The sequence below is a fragment of the Branchiostoma floridae genome, chromosome 7, assembly GCF_000003815.2.
Source record: "Branchiostoma floridae strain S238N-H82 chromosome 7, Bfl_VNyyK, whole genome shotgun sequence".
Taxonomy (NCBI): domain Eukaryota; kingdom Metazoa; phylum Chordata; class Leptocardii; order Amphioxiformes; family Branchiostomatidae; genus Branchiostoma; species Branchiostoma floridae.
Window position 1 is genome coordinate 422,265 of NC_049985.1, and position 23,203 is coordinate 445,467.

The 23,203-nt window shown below is 41.2% G+C and overlaps 1 protein-coding gene across 1 annotated transcript in view; it reads left to right on the plus strand.

Annotated features, from left to right (window-relative positions):
* The window catches only part of LOC118419818 (tyrosine-protein kinase Tec-like), a 25,527-nt gene extending 3,272 nt beyond the window's left edge, over window positions 1–22,255 (plus strand). Inside the window, exons 2-21 of the mRNA XM_035826423.1 lie at window positions 850–1,046; window positions 1,469–1,585; window positions 3,007–3,102; window positions 3,571–3,655; window positions 4,158–4,301; window positions 4,850–4,941; window positions 6,467–6,618; window positions 9,113–9,178; window positions 10,414–10,468; window positions 11,403–11,479; window positions 13,520–13,647; window positions 14,132–14,206; window positions 14,619–14,707; window positions 16,736–16,818; window positions 17,204–17,292; window positions 17,665–17,798; window positions 18,310–18,374; window positions 19,155–19,273; window positions 20,172–20,329; window positions 22,123–22,255. Coding sequence (XP_035682316.1) covers window positions 1,023–1,046; window positions 1,469–1,585; window positions 3,007–3,102; window positions 3,571–3,655; window positions 4,158–4,301; window positions 4,850–4,941; window positions 6,467–6,618; window positions 9,113–9,178; window positions 10,414–10,468; window positions 11,403–11,479; window positions 13,520–13,647; window positions 14,132–14,206; window positions 14,619–14,707; window positions 16,736–16,818; window positions 17,204–17,292; window positions 17,665–17,798; window positions 18,310–18,374; window positions 19,155–19,273; window positions 20,172–20,329; window positions 22,123–22,200 — 1,926 coding nt within the window. The 5' untranslated portion in view covers window positions 850–1,022 and the 3' untranslated portion in view covers window positions 22,201–22,255. The remainder of the gene's footprint in view (window positions 1–849; window positions 1,047–1,468; window positions 1,586–3,006; window positions 3,103–3,570; window positions 3,656–4,157; window positions 4,302–4,849; window positions 4,942–6,466; window positions 6,619–9,112; window positions 9,179–10,413; window positions 10,469–11,402; window positions 11,480–13,519; window positions 13,648–14,131; window positions 14,207–14,618; window positions 14,708–16,735; window positions 16,819–17,203; window positions 17,293–17,664; window positions 17,799–18,309; window positions 18,375–19,154; window positions 19,274–20,171; window positions 20,330–22,122) is intronic.
* Window positions 22,256–23,203: the final 948 nt, after the last annotated feature.

The window sequence follows — 23,203 nt, forward strand, 5'->3', positions numbered from 1 at the left end:
ACCATGCCATAATCCCATTACGTTAAAATAAAATCCGGGCTAGACCCCTGATCATGATACACGGGGAACAACTTGACCTGAAACATTCTTCTGTTACGTAACCTTCAGCCTACCAAGGTAGCCGTTCGCCGGAAAAATTGTGTTAATTATGGTAACAGGGAAAAATGTTAAAGACTCTATGGGGAGCTAGAAATAAAACTTAAACTCAACTCGTAGAATTCCAGTCTTAATTAATCATCATCAGAAATGTAGAGGAATTATATCCAGACTTCCCTAAAAGCTGTAAATGCACAAACGAGCTGAACTTTGACCCATCAGACCCAGCAGGAATGTGCACCAGACTGCCCAACCCCCCCCCCCCCCCCCCGGTTTGCACCAATTATTCCTTTGTTAAGTAAGACACAACAAAGCAGATCGGCAAAACTTTCTGTTGGAGTTGGAGTTGGACTTTTACGGGGAAGTGTGTTAAGTTTTCCAGGTATCCTTTGCTTAGACCAAGAAGGTTATCTTATAGAAATTACATTTATGCTTTAATACACGTACTTTACTTAACTCAAATTGACACAATTTCATGAACTTCGGATTTGGAAACACTAGCTTTAAAAACACTTGCAATATCATCACTGTCTGCTAGATGGTGTTGTGTTTCTTTTGGTTGTCTGGACAAAGATACATATAGTCCTAATAGTGCAGTGGAGTCGACAGAGAAACTGTTTAACAACAATAATTGTAAGTATCATTATGCTATAGAGAACTAGCATAACATACCCAGTAAATTAATTGCTTTGAAATTTGTTGTCATCATTCAGTCATTTTGATTGATATTGTTTCTCCTAAAATCTTTTTCAGAAGCACCTGCAAGAGAATTACAAGATTAGAGGGAGAGAGAGAAAGAGACCACAGGCCTCTACGTACAGCGAAGAGAACACGCATTTATGAATTTATGAACTGAGTGTTTTTTCCACTTCTCACGGCCATCACGTCATCAGTTCCACTCCAAAAGCCGACGAAGTTGAGCAGTTATGGAAAGCAAAGATGAAATCAAGGTAGGCATTTTATAAAACACCACAATTTTAAGAATTTTAGAAAAGGCTTGAATGCGTAAAGATATAGTCTTATAACAAAATGAATAACAGGATTCTTCCAGTTTCCAGGTTTTCATAATGCAATAAATTGCCTTTTATTCCAGTATATAATTAAGATTAATTTTTAGTTATGGTTTGAGATCTCAGTTATGGTATTTTTTTAATCTAAGTTCAGTACTATTATGGTTACGGTTATACTTAAATCATTTGCGTTCTTCATGTTGTTATTTCGCTGGATGGTTTCCCAACTTTCTTTGTTTTTGTTTATTTGAAAAACCCACTAAAGAATTTTAAAAAAATAGATAAATAAAAAAAGATAGATTTTTGCAGTAGAGAAATGTAAGTAAAAAATGTATGAAAGTGAAAATAAACTTTTGTTCCAGGTTTCTCTGATGACCAAGAGGAACCTGGGTAAGGGGAAGATCTCTATCCCAGACTACAAGGATCGCGTCTTCGTTCTCACCAAGGAAAAATTGTCGTATTACGAGGGAAACCTGAGTGTAAGTAGTACTCACTCACTCACTCACTCACTCCTCGGTTTAACGTCTGTTGTTCCCCATCCTGTGGGGGTTGGACGTGCTTGCACGTTGATGAGGGGGCCTGATGGCATCTCGCCAGCGTCCTCTGTCACTTGGGTTGACACTGTGTAGGTTGAGAAAGTCTATGTCTTCCTTTATGTTGTCCAACCATCTCTTTCGGGGTCGACCACGAGGGTTCTTCCCCTCTACGTTGAATTCTGTGATCTTCCTGGGCCACTTCTCCTCTTCCATTCTTTGGATGTGGCTGTACCAGCGCAGTCTATTGAACCTCACTGTGTCAAGTACACTATGAACCCCAAGCCTGGTTCTTAGCTGCTAGTAGTATCCATTATTTGATTATGCTGCTACTAGAATCCCTGACACAGGTAGGCAGCAGTCAGCTAGTCTGATGTAGAGCACCATTTAACATCCACAAGTCTCTGAGATGCCACCGTTGAAGCAAAGTGTAGCAAAGACAGGAAACTTCTAGGCGTTGTCTTAAGACAGAAGGGAAGGTCTTGAGTTTGAATATGACACCATGAGTTAAAATGTGCCTCTGAACGGCTACGAATGTAACCAACTTTTTTTAATCTACTTTGCTTTACTTCAGATTTACCTCTAAACAAGGCTCCTGAAGAGCAGCTCAATTGTTTGAGATTACTGTGTCGGATGACAAATGTTTGTTACACCTTTGACTTAAATGACAATGAAGTTTATTGCATATTCATGCCCTCCTAGGGCTAAATGCAGTAAGACGCATACAAAGAGTCTGATAAGTAAGCTATTCTATGTTCTACTTACGACTATATTTCTACATGCTTCCTCCCTCTTCTTAAAACATGTGAAGACGAACTTACGGAGTTCTTCTATCAAATCATAGTTAACTGATGTCATTATATATTTGAAAAAGTCTTCTTTTGTTGTGCATATTTCTGTTTTGCAAGCGTAGTACTATTAACAAAGGTATTAAAAAGATTAAGGTTATACCCCTCAGGGAAGCAATCACGAGGAAGCTTGTTCCATAACAATGTAGTTCTAGGAAAGAAGCCTTCAGCATGGAACTTCCTCCTTTGACATGGGTTGTGGAAGAAGAAAGGGTGATTTGCTTCTGTGGAAGTGGCAAAACGACTGTCCTTGCTGAGAAGTTTGGGTAGTTGAGACACAAGCAAATGATGTTCTACGGAGAATTTGCCGTGTAAATAGCAACGGAGTAATGCCAGACTTGCTACATTACACCTTTGAGACTACATGCAGGCAGCAGATTGCATAGAGATTTTCACAAAAAAACAAACCCTTAAACAAGTAAACACACAAACATCTGTTGTTTTAAGTTACTATGAATTGTTACTATGCAATAGCGTTGTTTGTCTTGATTTAAGTCTTTGTACCCTCTTCCTGAACAGAAACGTGGGAAGCTAAAAGGAGAAATACCCCTGCCTGCTGTCAAGGTCATAGAAAAGGTGGACGATGGCCTGCTTCCCAAGGACAACTGCTTCCAGGTATGTCAGCCAGTTTTATGAACACCTGAATTTTTTTTCTGATAGAACAGTACAATATCAGGTCCCATCAGGATTCAAACCCAGGACATTGATAATCTTAAAGAGGCCAAGTGGTATTGTGGTTTAGAATCTGAAGGTTTTGGGTTCAAATCCCTATCAAGTGTTGTGCCCTTAATTCCTCGCTCTATTCAGGTGTAAATGAGTACCTAGCATCTGTTGGATACAATCCATCTCTGATGGTACATAAAACTGGATCAGAAGTTCTGTATTTGACAAGAGACACACCTCGAGCACATTTAGAAACTCGCCTCAGTGTGAGTGGATCAAATCTTACAGCTTTTATTTGAACTGTACAAAACTATATGTGTTATACCCAAAGTTAAACGTAACTTTCCTGGTTATAATACAACACGTCAAGCAAATATCACTGCTTATTACCAAATGTCATTTTTCCTTTTCACCCTCCAGGTTTGTTACGAGGACTCGCTGAACCTGTATATCATGGCCAGTGACACCAGAGAACAGGAGGAGTGGGTCAGTCTGATGCAGGAAGGTCAGTCTTCTATCTGTTCTCTGAGAGTACACATAGTTTCATTCTCTTTGAAGAGAAGAAGAAGAAAAGACCTGGAATAGATCCTATTTCAGGCACATGTGTTTTGGAAGGGTGGCACTCCTGAGGGTTAATGTGGCGTGACCACCCCCACTAGCTAGCTTTCAGGGGTGGGGTACTGGCCTCTCCTGCACTCAGGGAAAGACCCAGATGATAAGTGATGATTAATGGGCCCGGCCTCAACTCGGCATTAATGCAATGTCCAGTGGGAAACAACTTAGTGCGGGGTTAAGGCTGAAAATGCTCTGTTGAGGAGCGTATAATGCGGCCTTAAAGCGGCATTCCAGACCAGTTTGGCAAGGGCAAAAACTCAACAGCTCAGAAAAGAACAAGAAACAGCCATACTTTCTTCGATTTAAAAAATCGTGGCAAAGGATGGCAGATACATGTGACCTATAATAACTAAGAAGACATCACTAAAAATTTGTGAATTTTTCTTTAATAGCTTGCAAGAACAACAAGGGTCTCCTCCCAATGTTCCACTGCGGGATCTGGCAGAGCGGCCAGTGGTCGTGCTGTAGACAGGTCGACAAGATGGCGCCCGGGTGTAAACAGGCCTTCAGCCAGAGGTCACCTGCGGACACGCAGAGTGAGGGACAAACTTGTGATGATTGATTGATTGATTGATTCATTCATTCATTGATTTGTAGACTAATGATCAATCTGTCCATTTATTGATGTAATGATCAATTATTAATTGATTATTAAATTCATTCATTCATTCATTCATTCATTCATTCATTCATTCATTTATTGATTGAGTTGTAGACTAATGATCAATCGGTTCATTTATTGATAGCATGATTGATTTATCAATTATTGATTATTGGATTTATTAATGGATTAATTGATCGGTCGGTTGGTTGGTTGATAGATGGCAGAATTTAGCAATATTGAGTCTAAATGAAGACGCAAACAAATAGAGTGATTGATTTCTTGATGGCAAAACAGATTGATTGATTGGTTATTAATTATTTAATTATTGATTGATTGAACTAGGAATGATGACTAAACAGTTTGTGTCAAATAGTAGCATTTTGGGTTAGCATTCCTGAATTTTCTTCTTGAGACTAAGGCAAATGTGAGGAACAAGACTTAAGATGTTGTTGCCTTGTCTGTTCTTACTTGGGCTCACAGATGGGAGCAGTACTGCACAGAACCAACTGCCAGACAAACTCAAGAACAGGCGCCTCCCCCCACCCCCAGTACCCGATCACGCAAAAAGACAGGTAAGGAGCCGAGTTTTGTTAGAACCAAGTTTAGGCTTTACATAAGATACTCCATTGGTACAGATGCTGAAAAGGTGATATGAGGTCTGCTCATCTCTTTTGGTCCATCATCCCCAGGTTTTAGCAAGTTTTCTAAAAATTGACTCCCAGGTCCCTCACGTATGTTGTGTGTAGTGGCACAGAGGTCAGCGAGTTTCCTTGCAGTTTTACAGTCATTCTCATTGTACTTTCAACAGTTGTACTGTTTAAAAACAACATACAAAGGAAGAAAAAACATAGTACTCACACATGCCATACCAGTAATCCACGGGTGTCTTAAGTCAGCTTTAAATTTCTCCTGTCCCTTTTATTGTTGGGAGCACATGCTGTTGTCTTTTATTGGTATTCTGTCCTTTAAGCTAATACAAACATTTTCATCAGTGCCAGACATGTCATACAGTTCAGAATTTTGGGATAGATGGTGAGAAATTTTAAGTTTATCCATTCCAACATGCAAATTGCGTCATTGGACAAAGGGATATGTCCTGAACACAACCCTGTTTCAATCTGACACGGCTTTTCTCATGTGAACTAGTCAGCGTGAACAAAAGAATACACTGCAATGTAGTGTTCTTAACAAAGAGAGAATCAGGTTTTTTAAGGTCTTACCAGGCAGCCTTTCAATGTGGGGTTGGGCAGATGAAAGTGGGCCAAGAATAAAGCAGAAAAACTGGTTTCCTAATCGCATGATTAGGTTACAATACACTTATTAATTATTTGGCCCAGACATTGTGCTCCCAGTGTTAAGGGTCGTGTGAGCACAAACGTTTTCAGTCAGAATATTCATTCTGCTTGGAGTTCAGCCATGTTTGCGTACAGGAACAGGTACAGGTACTACAAGTACACACAGCCCTCACTGGTGAGTTCAGCTAGCTTGACTGGATCGTCTAAGGATATAAGGTTGCATTGATTGATTGATTGAAGGGGAAGGCTGAGTATGATTTAGTGTTGTTGAATATGACTACTGTTGTTAACTCAGATACATGGAGGTTCCTGAATTTGATAACCTGACAGTTCCTCACATTGTGCCCTTGAGAAAGGCACTTTATGCCAATTTCCTCACTTGACTTCATCTCCAAGCAGGCAAAGGAGTAAATAGCCAGCTTAGGGTTGCATTTTCCATATTTGGTTGCCGATGTACACAGAGTCCTGTGTTGGCTATAGCCTCCTTTACCAGCTTTTGATACTATCTTTAACATGCTACTGTCAGATCTTTTTATACATCAGACAAATGCAAAAGAATCTAGAGTTGTAAAGAAGTGAGCTCATTATTGTTAGATTACTTAGATTAGAATAACCTAGTTCCCCCCTCCCCGGACAATTGGAACAGTCTGGCCTGGAATGTAGAGATTCTTAATCAGTGAATACACACATGGTACTCAGTATGTGTGATCATGAGTCAGTGTGTTTATTTGTCATATATCCCTAAATAAAGAGGGACCAGAAAGTAAGCTTAACAATTATCTCAAACCCCATATTTCTTCAGCTTCCTGCCCCCCCTCCGGCCGCCAAAGTGGTAGTGGCCGTATATGAGTATGAACCGTCCCAGCCGGGAGACCTGCAGCTAAAGAAAGGGGAGGAGTACACGATTACAGACGACTCCAGGACTCACTGGTGGAAGGCTCTCAACAGAGAAGGGCCAGTCTCAACCTTTGTTTGTTTGTTTGTTTGTTTGTTTGTTTGTTTGTTGTGTGTATGGTTACGAGGGAGACATGCAGCTAAAGAAAGGGGAGGAGTACACAATCACAGACGACTCCAGGACTTACTGGTGGAAGGCTCTCAACAGGGAAGGGTCAGTCTCAACCTGTGTTTGTTTATTTGTTTGTTTGTTTGTTGTGTGTATGGTTACGAGGGAGACATGCAGCTAAAGAAGGGTGAAGAATACACAATTACAGACGACTCCAGGACTCACTGGTGGAAGGCATTCAACAGAGAAGGGTTAGTCTCAACCTTTGTTTGTTTGTTTGTTTGTTTGTTTGTTTGTTGTGTGTATGGTTACCAAGGAGACCTGCAGCTAAAGAAGGGCGAAGAGTACACAATCACAGACGACTCCAGGACTCACTGGTAGAAAGCTCTCAACAGGGAAGGGTTAGTCTCAAGCTTGTTTGTTTGTTTGTTTGTTTGTTGTGTTTATGGTTACGAGGGAGACATGCAGCTAAAGAAAGGGGAGGAGTACACAATCACAGATGACTCCAGGACTCACTGGTGGAAGGCACTCAACAGGGAAGGGTTAGTCTCTGCCTTTGTTTGTTTGTTTGTTTGTTTGTTGTGTGTATGGTTACAAGGGAGACCTGCAGCTTAAGAAAGGGGAGGAGTACACAATCACAGATGACTCCAGGACTCACTGGTGGAAGGCACTCAACAGGGAAGGGTCAGTCTCTGCCTTTTTTTGTTTGTTTGTTTTGTTTGTTGTGTATGGTTACGAGGGGGACCTGCAGCTAAAGAAAGGCGAAGAGTACACAATCACAGATGACTCCAGGACTCACTGGTGGAAGGCTCTCAACAGGGAAGGGTCAGTCTCTACCTTTGTTTATTTGTTTGTTTGTTTGTTTGTTGTGTGTATGGTTACTAAGGAGACTTGTTGCTAAAGAAAGGGGAGGAGTACACAATCACAGACGACTCCAGGACTCACTGGTGGAAGGCACTCAACAGGGAAGGGTCAGTCTCAACCTGTGTTTGTTTGTTTGTTTGTTTGTTTGTTTGTTGTGTGTATGGATACGAGGGAGACATGCAGCTAAAGAAAGGGGAGGAGTACACAATCACAGACGACTCCAGGACTCACTGGTGGAAGGCACTCAACAGGGAAGGGTCAGTCTCAACCTGTGTTTGTTTGTTTGTTTGTTTGTTTGTTTGTTGTGTGTATGGTTACGAGGGAGACATGCAGCTAAAGAAAGGGGAGGAGTACACAATCACAGACGACTCCAGGACTCACTGGTGGAAGGCACTCAACAGGGAAGGGTCAGTCTCAACCTGTGTTTGTTTGTTTGTTTGTTTGTTTGTTTGTTGTGTGTATGGTTACGAGGGAGACCTGCAACTTAAGAAAGGGAAGGAGTACACAATCACAGACAACTCCAAGACTCACTGGTGGAAGGCACTCAACAGGGAAGGGTCAGTCTCAACCTGTGTTTGTTTGTTTGTTTGTTTGTTTGTTTGTTGTGTGTATGGTTACGAGGGAGACATGCAGCTAAAGAAAGGGGAGGAGTACACAATCACAGACGACTCCAGGACTCACTGGTGGAAGGCACTCAACAGGGAAGGGTCAGTCTCAACCTGTGTTTGTTTGTTTGTTTGTTTGTTTGTTTGTTGTGTGTATGGTTACGAGGGAGACCTGCAGCTTAAGAAAGGGGAAGAGTACACCATCACAGATGACTCCAGAACTCACTGGTGGAAGGCTCCCAACAGGGAAGGGTTAGTCTCTGCCTTTGTTTGCTTGTTTGTTTGTTTGTTTGTTTATTTGTGTGCATGGTTACGAAGGAGACATGCAGCTAAAGAAGGGCGAAGAGTACACAATTACAGACGACTCCAGGACTCACTGGTGGAAGGCACTCAACAGGGAAGGGTTAGTCTCAAGCTTGTTTGTTTGTTTACTTGTTTGTTGTGTGTATGGTTACGAGGGAGACATGCAGCTTAAGAAAGGGGAGGAGTACACAACCACAGACGACTCCAGGACTCACTGGTAGAAGGCTCTCAACAGGGAAGGGTTAGTCTCAACCTTTGTTTATTTGTTTGTTTTGTTTGTTTGTTGTGTATGAGACATCCCAGCCAGCAGATTTTCAGCTGAACAAAGGCAAGGAGCATGTTTGGCTATCAGGTATCCATGTTTAACTTATCAAACACACAACCTATCACTCGACAAGGAAGCGTCAACCTGAACCTTTGTTTGTTTGCCTGTTTGTTTGTTTGTTTGTTTGTTTGTATGTTGTTTGTTTGATAATGATTAGACACACTATCACACAACAAAGAGAGTTCAGTCTCAGCTTTTTATGTTTGTTTGTTTGTTTGCTTGTTTGTATGTTTTTTGTGTGATTATGATCGAACACACCAATTGTCACTCAGCAGAGATGGTGGAGTGTAAACCTCCTTGCACTGTACTGTAGTGTTTTCAAACCTGTATTTTTTCCCTATATTTCAGGGTTCAAGGATTCATTCCCAGCAACTATGTCCAGGAGAAGACTGAGAAGGGTCTCATAGGAGAAGGGTGAGTACTATTTAACAGTAACTCTGTGTATAGCACCACATATCCAGAACAAAGTGTGCATACAATCTTTGGTCACAACTATGTAAACCTGTGTGCAGAATATGAAATTATGTGAATACGACCTCGAACGCTTACATTCCAGTGATATATTTATCATAATGAAGTGCAGTTTGTTTGCAAGCTGATAGGTGTCGCTCTTAATTTGTCTAACAGTCAACTCTAGGTCTGTGAAAAAGTGGAGCATAACAAAATTCAAATGAGAGAGTCAACCCCAGCATTTTGAGCAGGTCTAAATTTTAACAGATCAGACATTATCAATCAGTTAAATGAAACTTCGTGGTGTCTGCTTTTCACACTGTGTTTTTTTATGAGCAAGATTAGCTCAATGAGCTAAAGGGTATCACAATAAACTCAAACTCAAACTAGAAGACTTCAGAACTCTTTCCTGCATACAGCTATCAATCTGTACATTAAGGCTATAGACACGTAGTTTGTATTGATGGGTACTTAATATTAGGGACGTTGCACACTATTCTATATATTGTTTTATGTACATCATGCTTACCGAGTAGGTTATGTGTCTGTTGTGCATTACAATGCCATTCAGACTACCATTATGTATATGTTGAATCAACAAAGGAAAGAAAAGAGATCACAGCAAAAAAGGAAATAAAGCCACTGTAATTGTGAACAGTTGAAGCTTTAACATTCATTTGATTATCATATAGCCAGGCACCGCGGACCAATCAGAAGGCCCCGTTCCACGTTGGTTGTGACGCCGTAACACATAGATTCAGGCCAGGCAGGTGTGTATCGCTCCTCTGATTGGTCAGAATGAATCGACACCGGCACCGGTGTCGATTTGCATGGACACCGGCACCAGTGTTGATGCAAATTCATTTTGACCAATCAAAAGTAGCGATACACACAAGAAAGTAAGGTATATGCAGGTATTGGCCAATAAAAAGGAGCGAAACATATGCCAGAGCAGAGAGAATATAAGTACAGACTGCAAAGGGGAATGGCTTCGCTCACATCAGTGGTTTTATTCGGTGGTTATACTTATAGCAAAGGACCAGGCGTTATGACACCATATACACCTCGGGGCGGGTCATTAACCCTTAATTGTTACAGTATCTTAGAATTGTTGGCTGTGATGCTGTTGTTCAATGATTTCCCATATCTAATGGCGAGAAATATTCTTCACAATGATCCTGTTGTTCTGTCTCTGATAGGTGGTACTGTAAAGACATGTCCAGACAGAGAGCTGAAGCTTTACTAAAACAGGAGGTCAGAATCTTACTTATTCCTGCATTTTTGTTATTCATTGATATAACGCTAGTTTGCCTTTATCTGTGGGGTAACCTATATCCGTTGTTTAGAAAAAACAAATGTAGTTAGGGATATCAAGTCGACGGACGGTGGTTTCAAATTATAATAAATTCAAAATATTGCAGTTTGAGACCACTGCTCGATTTGATTCCTTAGTACCTTTCAGACAACGGATATAGGTTACCCCACGGATAAAGGTGAACTAGTGTTAATGTACGATGTACATGTAGATGATACATGTACATAGGATTCTGAGATCACATACCGAGAGCATATCTCAAATGCTGAAGTGTGAACTAGAGTCATACAGAACGTTGGTCCATACAAAAACCTCCTAACTAATGGTTAGAAGCTTTATAGGAAAACTGAAGTGATATGGTCACGTGTCAGATTTATTGGGGCTAGCATTGAGCCAGGGAGAAAGAAAGAAGGGTAGACAGTGGAAAAGGTGGTAGGATAATATGATCAACAGGTATGACACTCTTTGAAACCTAAAAAAGGGAACCTGGTAAATGGTTGCCAGATCTTCTGTGGTACAAATGTATATCCCAACAGTCAAATAGACGAAAGCAATTCACTTTCACTTTATTTATTTTACCAGTAATTACATCTCAGGCCGTAAATCGGCCTGCTTTTCAGGTAATCCTGGACATAAAAGTACAAAGTACACATAGCACATATACAATACATAATAAAATTATCCAATATTAAAGTCCAGACTACGGAGCATCAGCCAGATCAAGTTCTAATTCTCAATGAACTTCTTAAAAGTCCTGAGGCTGAGCAATTGCCGTTGCTTTAGCGGTAGTGCAGTCATAGATTAGATGAGATATACAGTGCATGTAAATGGACTTTGCTTTGAAGGACATAATTTTTGTCTTCCACTTGGCAGGACAGAGAAGGCTGCTTCCTGGTCCGAGACTCCACGGCAAGCCCGGGTACCCTGACTGTGACTGTGCTCTGCAAAACGTAAGGATGGAAAAGTTCGCGAATAAGTACAAATCAGAGATAAAGTCTTAAACCTGCAGTGTGCAATTTGCATGCTGTTTTCAAGATTTGCACGTTAGAATATTCTGAATGTGCAATTTATGCATTCCTGACACGTGTAATAAATGCTACTGATTAAAAAAATACATTATTTACAAATTTTTACAAATTGCATGCAAAAATTTTGCCCAGTTTCAGTTTTGCATTTAACCTTAAGAAAGCATTTCGTGCAATAGATATACAGCTGAAACGTCTTAATACGTCGGTGTAGGTTAGACATCCAGGTAATAAGATACGCCAAAAATAGTTACTCAAGCAACTGGATATGGTTTTGAAACGGTCAGACGTTTCGGAAAGAATCCACTTTCCTTCGTCAGTGACACTGAAGTGATCTGCAAGAAACAGGTCTTTTATACTCTAACTATGAATGAAGACAATTTCAGATGTCCAATAGGAAAGGTTGTAAGACAATTTGGATTCCAAAGAAAACAAAGCTAAGCCAAAGTCAAGCTGAAGACAATTTGGATTTCAAAGGAATTTTTGGCGTCTTTACTTAATGGTTTGCATAAAGTTTTGCTTAGGTCTGTTCTATACAGATAACAAAATTGTCATATCTCTGACCTGATTTTTAAAATTTTGTACTAGAAGTATAGCTGGTTTGCAATTTCATAATACAATGTACTATGGACCATAGTCCTCTTTTCACTCACTGTAAGTCCAATCGTCTGAAAATGGACTTAACTCAGGGAGGACTGAAGATGGACTTACTGCCTAAATTGGTGTAAATGCACTCCAGATAATAGTCCACTAAAACTAACACCAACAGTTTTCAAACATGGCAAAATGGCGTGGACTTACTGTGGGAGTAACTCCCGCCCCTGGCACAAGTAAGTCCACCTTCAGTCTACATTCATCCTCTTTAAGGTCCAAGGTTTAAGGTTTAATAAAATGACAGACAGACTAACAAATGTTAGCATGAAAGCTCATCTGTGTTGATAGAATACATATCAGAAGTTTTTCAACTGTAGTACAACACAAATTATTCTCACCTCGAATTTTCAGTCGCTCCTCCGTCGACCTTCTTCAGGAGTGATGATTCAGTTACTCTGATCACGTGACTTGGAGACACGTGATTCGAGTAACGAATCATAAATGCCTGGCAGGCGATATCGGCCCCCGTCTCTGTTGAGTGTCGGCTGATGTGTTCTTATGTAGATGGCCTCCTTTACCCCCCTCGCTCAACAGACAAAAAGAAACATTACACATAACACAAGCACTTAAGCAGTGTGGATACCCGTCTTGGGCTATAAACAAAGCCACGGCACCCAGGTCCACTGTTCCCTGTGACCACAACCCGAACCCTGCCACGCGCCAGAACAACAGAGGGTTTGTCGTCCTGCCCTATGTGAAGGGCGTCTCGGAAGACCTCCGTAGGATTTTCGCGAGCCACAACGTACAAACCTGTTTTAGACCTACGCGAACCCTACGACAGTCACTGGTGGCACCAAAAGACAAAACAAAGAAGGAGGATAAGTGTGGCGTGATATACCACATCCTGTGTCAGGGAAGAAATACCCGTGGTCCCTGCCAAGAATCATACATTGGGGAAACTGAGCGCTCGCTCAAGACTAGGTTCTTGGAGCACAGGAGAAAGAGTTCGACCTCGTCGGAGGTATCACAACACATTCATATTGAGTCACCGGGACATTTCATCAGCTTGGACAAAGTACAAATATTGGACACCGAATCGGATTACTTTGCGAGGGGGGTAAAGGAGGCCATCTACATAAGAACACATCAGCCGACACTCAACAGAGACGGGGGCCGATATCGTCTGCAGGGCATTTATGATTCGTTACTCGAATCACGTGTCTCCAAGTCACGTGATCAGAGTAACTGAATCGTCACTCCTGAAGAAGGTCGACGGAAGAGCGACTGAAAATTCGAGGTGAGAATAATTTGTGTTGTACTACAGTTGAAAAACTTCAATAAGACTAACAAATGATTTGTCTCTAACTGCAGTCCTCAGACGACTGTTCGGCACTACCACATCAAGCAGAACCCGCGGGACTCCAAGTACTTTCTGTCGGAGAAATACACTTTTCCGACCATCCCCGAACTCATCAACTATCATCAGCATAATGGAGGAGGTACAGATTCATCACTCTTTAAAAGAGTGTGGTAATATGTCTTTTCTTAGTCATGCCACGGTTTGATATCAAGACCATACAAATTAGTTTCTTTGCTTCTATGACATTTTCAAGTCAAAATCCAGTAAGATGAAAACATGCATATGTAGCCTGAGTATCATCCTCCGTAGTAACCGCTGGCTCACGACTTTCACTTGCTATCCATGGTTAGCAAGCAAAAGTCTTGAGCCAGCGGTCACTATGGAGGTTGATACTCACTGACAGGCTAATGCATATGGGGCTGGGAGGAAAACTTAAACCTTACTTACTACACTCACTCACTCTCTGAAACTGTGTGTACATGTACCTCACTGATCTTCTAGTGCTGCATTATTTTCTTTAATTTAGAAACCCGCTGAGCTGATTTTTACAAACTTCACTGTGGATAGTAATGCAAAGTAAGAGCAACAAAATTTAATATATTTTTTGGATGATTGTTCTCCAGGCCTTGTGACGAGGTTACGATTGCCGCCGGCAGCCCTTACGGGATACGCACCTGCGACCTTGGGCTTCAGTCAAGGTCAGCCTGCAGTTCCTTAGTTCGCTTTTGAGCAGAACAAATTACACCATAAACACTTGATTCAGTTGACTACAGATTGATTGGTTGGTTGGTTGGTTGGTTGGTTGGCGTTTTGGTTGGTTGTTGTGTTGATGTGTTGGTTGGTTGGCTGGTTCCTTGTTTTGTTGGTTGCTTGATTGGTCTGTTTGATTGGTTAGAACTAGAAAAGTGAGAGTTCTTGTCTACAGAACTTTGATTTATCAATTGATTGGTTGGTAGGCTGATTGATTGATTGATTGATGTATTGATTGATTGATTCCAGATAAGTGGGAGATCTCCTCGACTGAGCTGACCCTGATGAAGCTGATTGATTGATTGATTGGTTGATTGATTGATCGATTGATTAGTTTATGTATTGATTGGTTGATTGCAGATAAGTGGGAGATCTCCTCGACTGAGCTGACCCTGATGAAGCCGCTGGGCAGCGGGCAGTTCGGGGTGGTGAGGCTCGGGAAGTTCCAGGTAGGGCAACATGAGAAAATTTTGCACGTTTGAATAGCTAACATGCATTGGCATAATACCGGTCATAAGCCTTATACCGGTCGATTAAAAATAGTGGAACTTAAAGAGATCTACACATGCAACAATAGTTATTTCTGAGGTATGCACACTTCAGACATCTAGGTGTCCAATACATAATTTACAAAGCATCGATAACAATGCATTCGAAGACAACAAGGCCAAAAGTTTTCAGGTCATTTTCGGGGCAGGCGAGCTCGTCGTGGGACAAACACACTGTCACGTTCATCGCCAGATTTGTAGATAATAATCACATGTGCTCACGGCACAAGACGAGCATGATTCAACAGCAATCTTGAATTTCTTTTGGTGACCTACAACTCGTGTAAAAGTGTGAGGAACCGTTGCATTATCGCCCGGATCTACGGCTGAATGGGTCAAATTGAACGTACGCCGCCATTTTCCCGCCATTTTTAATGCTACGGCCAGCAGTAAAGTTTTACGTCATAGCGGTTGTGACGGATCAAAATTAAATGAAAATTCTTGTCAGTATACGCCCATTTTCTCATGACTTTTTGTATGCTCATGCAGATATTTGTTTTGTGCAACTACTAACAGGAAAGAAAGGAACAACGGAGGATGTATAAAGGTACATAGCGGCAGTTAATTGTGCCGTGTTTCGTTCGACCGGTATAGTGCACCCCCTTCCAACCACGCGCCCGTTCTCCGTGCAATTCTGCGGTGTGTTCCAATTACGATATTATGTTTTTAGCAGGACCAGAGAGACAAAATAATTTACACAGAAGAAGTGGCAAAGGTAAGCTGTAACAGCAACATGTAACTGGAGAAAATGATGCGTTGATCATTTGCCAAATTAGCATTGCTTGAGAAATTGCAGTAAACCGACCGGTATTATGCCAATGGATGTTAGTAGCCCTGTACATACCAGTTGAAGTTTGTACTATGATGGCACAATGTACTTAACTCCATACTAGCACAAATATTTAATGCCCTGAAGTTGGTACTCTAACATTCCAGCTCAAAAAATCAACCTGCAAAGATGGACAATGATATAAATCACCCGAACTATTCAACTCACAACAATTCTTCCAGCGGGTATGCACAGGAAAGTTACAGTTCAATGATTGCAGACAAATTGACTGTCAATTAAGAGACTGGTCAAATGTGGCCACTATATAATAGAAGGGGCCTTTGGGATGGCCTCCTGTGTAGAAAAAGTGCAGTTCGGGGTGGTGCGGCTCGGGAAGTTCCAGGTAGGGCAACAATGTTGAGAGAACTGTAGGTCGCGTACTGTTCCCTGGCCGGCTACACTCCTCTGGCCGGCTTACTCCTCTATTTGTTCCATTTCTACGGTTTTCCAGCGACCCGGAGTCTGGTAGAGACTACAAGAGAACCGTACAACTTTTTAGGTTCTAAGGATTATGTTTCCGATCAAACTATTTGTGGATTTGCATGATTTGCCGGTATTTGCACTGGCATGCCAGCGTACAAGTTAGGTTTTGACATTATCAAGATTCCAAACAAAGTTCGTAGAATGCACTATTCCATGACTTAAAAGGACTGGACTGAGACCTTGAAAAACTGATTTCTAATGAGATTATCGTAATACATGCAAAAGCTACAATCAGGTCAATGGGAAAAATCCATGGGACCAACAAAAAGTGTCACCGCAATGGCCAGGTGGCCGCTGTGCAAAGGTGGCTGCTAATACAGGTTGGACTGTGTTTGAAAAAGTTCAGAGTAACACATAAACACGTACACCCATTCCAGGGGCGGATGCTGGTTGCATCACAAATACTTGATACCCTAAAGTTTGTACGCTAACATTCCTTGGCTCAAAAAATCAACCTGCAAAAAAGGACAGTGATATGATATCACCCCATTGCAAAAATGGACTATTCCAACAACTCACAACATCTCCAAACTTCATGTATGTATGTACAGGAAAGTTCAATGATTGCATATTTGAAAAAGTTCAGAGTAACACATTAACACGTCCACCCATTCCAGGGGCGGATGCTGGTGGCAGTGAAGACCATGCGGGAGGGAAGCATGTGTGAGGACGACTTCATACAGGAGGCCAAGACCATGACGTAAGGATCGGTTTGGATTTATTGTTGTTTCATCAATCATTCCAATGCCATGGCAAATTGATAATTAGATATTGAAGCTGGGGCCTGAATTTTTGTGCCTTGTTGTACATATCACCAATCAATAATTATTATGAACATGTTCTCAACTGAAAACAGAAATTGTATCACACAATTTTGTGCACTCTACTTAACACATATGTCTCTACACACAATGTATATGCAATAACGTAAATTTAAAAATCTAATACATTAGGGAACTCTGAGTATAGATTGATACAGTCAGATCTAGGTGTTCCTCTCTTTCATGTTTTCATCTTGTCCTGTCAGCTGAAATTTTTACTTTGAAATACCAGAGAAACATGCAGTCTTGTTGAATTGCTTCCAGGAAGCTGCAGCACCCAAACCTGGTCCAGCTGTATGGAGTCTGCTTTAAGGAGAGACCCATCCAGATAGTCACAGAGTACATGTGCAATGGTGAGTGATACTTTCTTTCCACAATATAAAAGGTAGGGAAAACATGCCATTGGAAAAAATCACCGAGCTGCTGTTGGCAACTTTTTCTGAGCATCAGAATTATTTAACAGATTGAATGACGTGTCACCAGGTGTTCTGTATCTCACCTGTTGTTCCAGGTATTCTGTTGAGCTACCTGCGTACGAAGGGGCGTGAACTAGCGGAGGACAGAAGCCCTTTGATTGACATTTGTCACTAGGCCTGGTGTTCTATATCTCACCTGTTGTTCCAGGTAACCTGTCGAGTTACCTGCGGACAAAGGGGCAAGAACTAGCAGAGTACATGTGATTGACATGTGTCACCAGGTGTTCTATATCTCACCTGTTGTTACAGGTAACCTGTCCAGCTACCTGCGGACGAAGGGGCGAGAACTAGCGGAGGACAGGAGCCCTTTGATTGACATGTGTCATCAGGTGTGCTGCGGGATGGAGTACCTAGAGAGGAACAAGTTCATCCACAGAGATCTGGTGAAATGCTTTATTTGTTTATCTGTTTATGTATTTATTCATAATGTAAACCTTGGACCTAAAAGAGGATGAATGTAGGCTGAAAGTGGACTTACTTGTGTCAGAGGGGGAGTTACTCCTGCAGTAAGTCTACCCCATTTTGCCACGTTTGAGAACTGTTGGTGTTAGTTTTAGTGGACTATCAATAAGGTCTTAACACCAATTTAGGCAAGTCCATCTTCAGACCATAATGATTGTACTTACTGTGGGTGAAAAGAGGACTATGGTCCATGGTAATTCGTTTATAAGTCCCTCCATGGTTTGCAAGGGAGTCATATACATGTATTTTTGGCACAATTGATGTTTCTTCATTGACATCATAAATTTAAAAAAAAAAAGAAGGATTTTTGTAATGTGGTTTTAGTACATGTATGCCCACAAGCAGTAAAACACTGGAAATTTGGGAAAATTTATAAAGGTCAATTCTTTTGGGGGAAGCATTCTCTTAAGAAAAACAATTTTATTTGCACAGGCTGCCAGGAACTGTTTAGTTGGAGAACACAACATCGTGAAGGTGTCCGACTTTGGGCTGTCAAGGTGAGTCAAAAGTGATCATAATCGTTAATAATACAAAACTAGAAACTTAAGCCAACATTTTTGCGAAAGTGCAGAAAATTACTAACTTTACATAAAAAGTCTTTGCGACCGCTTTCTGGTAACGCTGGTTCACCTTTATTCGGTGGTTTACCTTTATCCGTTGTTTTTGAAAGCAGGGTTTTCAGGGATATCAAGTCGAGAGATGGTTGTTTTAAAATCGTGATATTTTCAAAACATTGCAGTTTGAAACCACTGTCGACTTGACAATTTTGAATACATACCGTTTTTAAAAACAATGGATATACCCTACCTGGATAAAGGTGAACCAGCGTTAACCCCATAGATTATTTTTCCATGGACCACAGCATTAAAAGAATCCTGTCTATAGTGACCACCTGCCTTCTAACGCTAGTTCACCTTTATCCGCGGGGTAACCTACATCCGTTATTTTAAAAAGACAGAGTATTTAGGGGTGTCAATGCAGCGGACAATTGTTTTAGATTGCTAAACAAGCTGTATTTTAGAAATATTGCACTTTGAAACCACTGTCAGTCCACTCGATATCTCTAAATACCTCTGGTTTGAAAATAACGGAATATAGGTTACTCCACGGATAAAGATGAACTAGCGTTACAGCCGCCGCGTGTCTACAGGTATTTGACAATGTGGAATTTCTCAAGTTTGTATTTGAAAGTTTTAAGTCAGAAAATGTAACAGAAAGAAAATGTAACAGAAAGTGCATTTTGGTGATTTTTAAGCAGGCACAAATTTTTGTCGCAGGTATGTGTTGGATGACGAATACACCAGTTCAACAGGCAGCAAGTTTCCCATCAAATGGGCATCCCCGGAGGTCCTCGAGTTCTCTCGCTTCAGCAGCAAGTCGGACATCTGGGCTTTTGGTAAGAACTTTCACTTCACTTTCACTTCAGATCTTCAGAACAACCTTCAATGGATAGGCATGTGGTAAAGGGTTGAAATTAGCAATCTACTTAGTAAGGTTGGCCACACCAAATTAATTTGTTGGGTCTTGGATAAAAAATTATAGTCTATGTCATATGTTCAGCCCTGATTTTCATTATCAATTATGTCAGCATTTGTTAAGTTTCTTTCTGATTTTGTAAAATTTCAGTTAAATGATATTTGTTTGAACCTTTATTCATTCAAGAAAGCTCAAATCGGCCTGCAGGCCACTTTTCATTGAGGTCATGAGGTTATGAAGTAATATAACAGTGTTCAACTTTATAATACCTGATAATGTATCATTCTTCTCTTCATGCTACTAACTAAAGACTCCTCTAACAGTGCATCTTATAAGGTTTGCCTCATCATTTTCTCAAACAATCATTATTCATTTTCATATCATAATTATGTCTCATAACTTTGCCTTCATCTGATTCATAAATTTCCCATAAGCGTTATTTTTAAATTTTGTATATCAGCTTTGAGTGGAACATTAACGCTGGTTGACCTATCTCCATTGGGTGACCTATATCCGTTTAAAAACAGGCTTTGGGGGCATATCACGTCAACATGTGGTAGTTTTAAACTGCAATGTCCTGGAAATATTGCAATTTGAAACCAACGTCTGTGGACTTAATATCTCCAAATACCATGTTCCTAAAAGCATCGGATATAGGTCACCCAATGGATGAAGGTGAACTAGTGTTATATATTGAGCCTGTGTATACAATGAATCTGTCCTTCTTGTTACAATCAAAACTGTTAAAGAGTAGCTTCCTCTTAAACAAGTTTGAAGGAAGACACAGCTAGGCCATCTTCTCCCTCTTGCCTCATCAGGTATCCTGATGTGGGAGGTGTTCACCCTTGGCAAGACCCCCTACCCGAACCTGAACACGACCGACGTGGTGAGACAGGTGACGCACGGGAAACACCTGGACCGACCACAGAGGTGTCCTCATGCCGTCTATCGCATCATGAAACAGACCTGGGAGAAGGTAGGGGACAAAACAAATACTAAATTTATTATTTAATACTATAATAGGATTAATCAGTGACTACTTTTGAAAGGTAAACACACAAAGCTCCAAATTTTCGATGACTAGCAGTTCATCTTGACCATGGAGTGTCTCAGTTCTCGCAAGAGTTGCGAGAACTAGGTCGAGACTTGCGTGGATCTTCTGCCCCTCACCCCGCCTCCTTGCGGAGTAAGGGTAAGTAGGACAGCTTCCAGCCATCGTTACAGTTCAGCTTGGTACCGTCTTCCAACTGGATGTGAACTGCTTTTTTTATCTTTCTGCGGGCCTTAGGTGGTTCTTGTTGAGGGATATCCAGAAACAGACACACACAAACACACACAGTTAACTGTCGCTATGTACCTTTATACATCCTCTGATGCTCCTTCCTTTTCTGTTAGTAAATGCATAAAACATAAACCTGCATGAGCATACAAAATGTCGTGAGAAAACGGACGTATACTGTCAAGAATTTTCATTTAACTTCTGTCCGTCAGAAACGCTATGACGTAACACTTCACTGCTAGCGTAGATATAAAAATGGCGGGAAAAATGGCTGCGTACCTTCAATTTTGCCCATTCAGTCGTAGATCCTGGCTATTATGCAACGGTTCTTCACACTTTTACATGAGTTGTAGGTCACCAACAGAAATTCAAGATTGTTGTTGAATCATGTTCGTCTTGTGCCGTGAGCATGTGCAATTATGATCTACAAGTCTGGCAATGAATGTGACAGTGTGTTGTCCCACGACGAGCTGCCTACCCCGAAAAAGATACTGAAAACTTTTGGCCTTGTTGTCTTCGACACACAATTACACACACATGCCGTCTACCTCGTCATGAAACAGACCTGGGAGAAGGTGAGTTTTGTTTGTGGTTTGATTCAAATCTCCATTAGTGACTGTCACTTCATGGAGTCCGGGTGAATGATGTAGATCACCGTAAGACTGATACCAGACAGAGGTTTGCCAGGCCTCCATTCAGATGATTTGGAGTGAATCACCAACTCTAGCTGGACAGAAAGATTTGCACCATCGCACACCGGGGTATGCCCCTACTCTTTTTCAAAAGGTGTGGTGGGTTCTCTCTCTCTCTCTCTCTCTGTCCGGTTTAGCGTCCGTTCTTCCCTGTAGCAGGGGTTGGACGTGTCGCCAAGATGTTTTGGTTAAACTGCTGCTCTCCATCCATCATCTTGGCCTGGGGCAGCAAATCGAACACGACTTGACATGGTTTTGAAGCGGGGGTTTTTACGGTTGAATGCCCTTTCTAACACCAACTCTGCTCACAGCCACCAGAGTCCGGCTGGGTTTCTTTGAGTTTTCCTTCTCTTGAGTCGGTCGGTGTTTCAGTTCACTTGAATGAGTAAATCCTCCTCGGAAAACCGCCTGATGAAGAGTCTGTTGTTTATCCTTTGTGGCACGTTTCCAGCGCAGGAAGGTAAAACGCGAGCAACTAATAACAAAATGACTGAAGTAGGCCAGAACCCTCCGTACATGCGCTAGGGTGGGAGGGGGGCAACATGTGCTGGTTGAGATTTTGAACTGTGGAAATTTCATCTAAACTTCCGAAATAAAGTCAAAATGGTAACTCAAAAGTACTGTTAAGTCTTCCTACAGCATGGATGTTACATGAGAGGGCCAAAATGTTCTGTAAATAAATAACTCATCTATATTAAGAACAGGCAGTCATACACACACATGTGGAGATAATAAATTTTCCAACCTGATGAAACTATTTACAAAATCATACATTTTTGTCCTGTTTTCTTGCCCCAGGACCCGATGAGAAGGCCCTCCTTTAAGGAACTCCAGGTCCAGATTGAAGACATACAGGAGAAGGATTATTGTGAGTAAGGCCCTTCTTCCCTGCTCCAGCCGGCATGTCAACAAACAAACAAACAAACAAACAGTGGACCACTAAAATCCAAACAGACAATCTGGAGGATATCAAGGTTTTTACATTGTACATCATAGACATGTCAGGCCTGTACCTGCAAGAGAATAGTTTCCAGGTGGGGTTCAACAACCAGATGGGGTTCAACGACCTCTAGCCATTAGAAAATCTTTACATACAACAAAAAGATGAAGTCACCGCTCAGACGTTTTGGCGACCGTCTGTCACCTTCTACAAAATATATACATTTTACGTACAATGTCTACTAGATAGTTAATGCAGCCTTAATACAGTGCAGTCCAAAACGTAAAGTAAACATAATAATTATACTGTAACATTACATTGATAATTAATGCAACATTTGCATTGCGGTCCTAAATGTTAAGCAAATAATAGTACACATTGATTTCATAGTGAATGCAGTGTTTATGATGCGGTACCAAACATATATTTAGGAGTGTATGATGTATATGTTGTCAAGTAACAATCATGGTAACAGTGCAACAAGTACGATGTGAACCAGTCAGTATTGCCCTGAGGAAGGTGACAGACGGTCACAAAAACATCTTGGTTGTGAGTAAAGAAATTTGTTAATATTCAATACGAGGGGCGTGCAATAAGTAATGGTCCTGACCCACTTCCAGTTGTCTGATCTAAATGAAATTTTGTATGTGTAATAATTCATATCTCTATGGGTTATGTTGCAAAAGACAGCTCTGAACTAATTGTGGTTTCTGATTTACTGGTGTTTGAACTTAGTCAGGTGCGAAATGGACCAGGTGTGAAATGGAACCAGTTGAGTGTCGCGCAGTGATCCAGTTTTTGTATTTGAAAGGACGCACACCAAAGAAGACTTTTGATGAAGTAAATGAAACTTATGGTGATGATGCCCCATCATATGACCTTGTAAAACGCTGGCATCCTGAATTCAAACGTGGCTGGAAGTCTGAACAGCTCCCAGAC